This window comes from Silene latifolia, chromosome 8, assembly GCF_048544455.1.
Source record: "Silene latifolia isolate original U9 population chromosome 8, ASM4854445v1, whole genome shotgun sequence".
Classification (NCBI taxonomy): domain Eukaryota; kingdom Viridiplantae; phylum Streptophyta; class Magnoliopsida; order Caryophyllales; family Caryophyllaceae; genus Silene; species Silene latifolia.
Window position 1 is genome coordinate 103034124 of NC_133533.1, and position 3565 is coordinate 103037688.

General features: G+C 33.3%; 1 protein-coding gene across 3 annotated transcripts; it reads right to left on the bottom strand.

The window, feature by feature from the left end:
* Positions 1–895: 895 nt before the first annotated feature.
* Positions 896–3133, bottom strand: LOC141597160 (protein ELF4-LIKE 4). 3 transcript variants are annotated; one of them, XM_074417518.1, is made up of 2 exons: positions 2888–3010; positions 896–1622 (listed from the first exon to the last, which is right to left on the bottom strand). In XM_074417518.1, the coding sequence occupies exon 2, from the start codon at positions 1570–1572 to the stop codon at positions 1228–1230; it is 345 nt and encodes a 114-aa protein (XP_074273619.1). In that variant the 5' UTR covers positions 1573–1622; positions 2888–3010; the 3' UTR covers positions 896–1227. The 3 variants fall into 3 exon arrangements, 2 of the variants coding, with proteins under 2 accessions (XP_074273619.1, XP_074273620.1); XM_074417519.1 differs by lacking the exon at positions 2888–3010 and adding an exon at positions 2437–2459; XR_012522713.1 differs by lacking the exon at positions 896–1622 and adding an exon at positions 2173–2234 and having other exon boundaries at positions 2888–3133.
* Positions 3134–3565: the final 432 nt, after the last annotated feature.

Genomic DNA, 3565 nt, shown 5'->3' on the forward strand with positions numbered 1-3565 from the left:
ATAATATATGAGTGTTTAACTAACTAGAACGCTATTAATGATTTTATTGTATAATTTCCACTATACAAATAATGGAAGGAATGTTTTCATTAAACAAAAGATTTTGTTTTAATGGAGGGGAGGCATGAAAACAGTTCCTGCCACTTTCAACAGCTTCAGTTCTGAGCAATGATTCATGCTCACAGCTCACTCAACAAAGCAATAAGAAAGGGAAAATTTGGCATCAAAAGCTGATCATTAAACTTGCAATTTTAAAGAGGTTTTGAATCTTTGATGGGAAAAATCTAACATATTTTTGAAGACCATAAAAACAATTGGATATGTTTTAGCCTCGGGGTGAACGTTAGGTCACAAGTTCAAATCCCCCATTTTCCTTATATGTCAAGTCGTACACAAGTTATAATAGATGAGAACGTTTTTATTAAAAATGCGTCTACGTAGACCCTTTTTTTTTTAATTAAGATTGGATCAACTTCAAATCCCTCAAGTAACATACTGTATATTTTATTTATTTTTGACTTCAGCTAAGATGATATAAGATCCCTGATGAGTTGCTCAACAATATTCTGCAGTCCAGAACTTCTTTCCATTGACTTGCAGAGTCATCGAGGAAGGTTCAAGCACACAATGTTTTCTATATTTCCTAAATTCAACTAATTAACATTTTAATTATTTGAGCATTTTCGCCAACAAAGTGCGGTATGACGAACAGAGCTCTAAAGTAGATCATAGGATATAGCTTAACCGGAAGTCTCGAGTTTCATCCACGAGGAGGACAAGGGTGTAATAACAACCATGTGACCCTATCCGCCTCGAATCCTTGGAAGAACAGATAAATTCACACCAGGTGACAGTAATGAATAACAATACACACATTAATACGAATCCAGAAGAATTTGATAAAAGCAAGCTTGATTTCCAACTAGATTCAACCAATGTTACAAGGGGTTACATTAACAAATCCATAACACAGGTAAGAGTAATTCTATGAAATTTGGAAGGAAGGGAGGGAGGGAGGAATGTGGAGTAAGTATCCGTAAGGAAGGAATCGGATACTCTTACACGACATGAGAATTGCTTAACCACTACTGATTAGAATGACAAAACTGTCCCGACCTGAGTAATATCAAATGCAAATGTACATGCAATTTGCTCAAATGTCACCAAAGGCAATGAATTAGAACCACCTAAAAATCAAACATGTTTGTAATAATGATGAACAAGCAGCTAACCGGGTCGATTTCGTTTGTGGGTGATTTTTCCATCAAATTTAAGGGCACCACTCGAATCACCTTCAGATGAAGCTTCCATGGAGCTAGTCAAGGAATGTGAGAGATCCGAATAAAGGTCAACAACCCTCCTAATATTATTGTTAAGCTCCCTAATTAAGCCTACATTCCTTGAAAGATTATCAGGAATTCTGGACTCGTGATTCTGGTTGATCTCATTGATGAGCAACCTGTTTTGGTCCAATATACTTTGGACTTGCCCAAAGCTCTTCTCAAATGTCTGCAACACCTTACTGTCGATCTGTGTGCCATTCCCGAGTCCTGAAAATGTGTCTCCGTCCATTTTCAGTGCCCACTTCTCAATCAAAATAACTCCTGTTCTGCTTCACCTAACTGCCAAACAAAGCACCAATCCTAAAATTATTCATATACATCAACAAAACGAAGAACAACACTGCAGAAAGACACAGCTCATATCCGGAACAAAAGAGGAGCAATCAAAGAACAGCCAAATCACGACTCAATCAAATCATAGTACAAGAATTGTGTCGACTGTCGACTAACAGCTACTTCACAAAACCATAAACGGAACTAAGCCATTCTGCATTATCCCAATCATATTCTAAAGCCTAGAATTGGCCAATCATTGCCACATTGGTTCCCTTGAAAAAAAAAGATTAATCAAACCATACTATATAGAAAAAAATAACATTTACATCTTACACAAATCAATCCATTATCATACATTCATACTTATCCCTATCATGATTATAACATTGTTTAAAATCCATAATTAAAGCATAAGAGACAAGGGTAGATATTATTGTAGATACATAATGTCAAAAAAGAAATCATGATAATGAGCTGTCAGTAATCACACAATTCACATTCTTATTTCATGAAAACAAACACAAGGTTGATATGAAACAACAAACAACATTACCCCCCGGCTAAGGAGGGGTCGGATGTATGCAGTCTTAGCCTTGTGTTAGCAACCCAAAGAAACTGTTTCCGAATGACCAAAGATGAAAATTGCGTCGAAACAAAAAAAAAAAGCAAAGTTTTTTTATTAATAGTTCAGAAAATTAGACTGTTTATGGTGATAATCAAAAACTCTTTTTATTGAACATGATGATGATATGTTAAAAGCAGATCCAATTTTCCATAAAAGGGAACCTTTTTTCCAAATGTTCTCTGAAATACCCACCTAAAGTTTCACAGTTTCATACAAGAATTTCTCTATCTAACCCCAGAAATTATAACATTTGGAGCACCATCACATTAAAACATACAATTTGTACTATTGACTGACCCCAAACCCCACATAATTTCATCATATAAATAGTACTCCCTTCAGTCTCAATCATTTGTTATAAAAAAATAAACAAATGACTGGGACGGAGACAGAGAAATACTCAACAAAGTAAATTGGGGTTGAACTAAAATTACATTGAAAAAAACAAAGAACGGTGAAAACTTGGCAAGTACCCATCAAAGAGGAAGTAAACAAGAACAAATCCCAGAATAAAAAATTGAAAAAATATTAACATTGGATTTTACTAAAGATAATTAAGATAGTAATTAAGTAAATAAACATAAATACATATACAATTAATTAAGATACTGTAGAATTAATTAAGTGTTTATAAAGTTGGTACCTTGGAACATTATCTGAAGGAAGAAGACAGAAATTGAAGAGAGGGATTTCCAAGAAATTTTGGAGGAAAAAGATTAGCGATTTAATCGAATCTACCAGATAAAACAACACTAGAAAAACTGAAGAGAGAAGTGATTTTTATTTGAGAAAAGGAAAGAATAAAATAAGAAAGAGATTATAGAGAAAATGAGACAGTCACACGATCATGTTGCTGTCTAAATAAATCCCAATGATTCTCTCTCCTTCCTTTTTTTTAGGATTTTTTTCCCAATATATTTTTGGTACGGAGACGACCGTTTGGTATACTCGTTCCTATTTTTTGTAATTGTTCCGTTAATTTTTACGTCTCGCTCCGATTCTTTGTAATTGTTTCGTTAACTTTTACGTAAATATTAAGAAATTGTAAATGAGTATGGGTGAACGGTTGATCTCATCGATTAACATTGTTGATCTAGTAAGAGAATAAGATTTCTCAAAAAGTTTTTCCTCCAAACTGTTTTAACTTAAATATAGAAACAAATAAGCTTTTCTTTCATTAAACTAATCTTTTATTTAAAAAATAATAATCTTTTCGTCAACCTATAATATTTTCACCGTTAAACTTTAAAATTTAATTTTTAACTAAAATAAAATAAAATAGGTATAAAACTATACATATTACTCCCTCCCATTCATCATA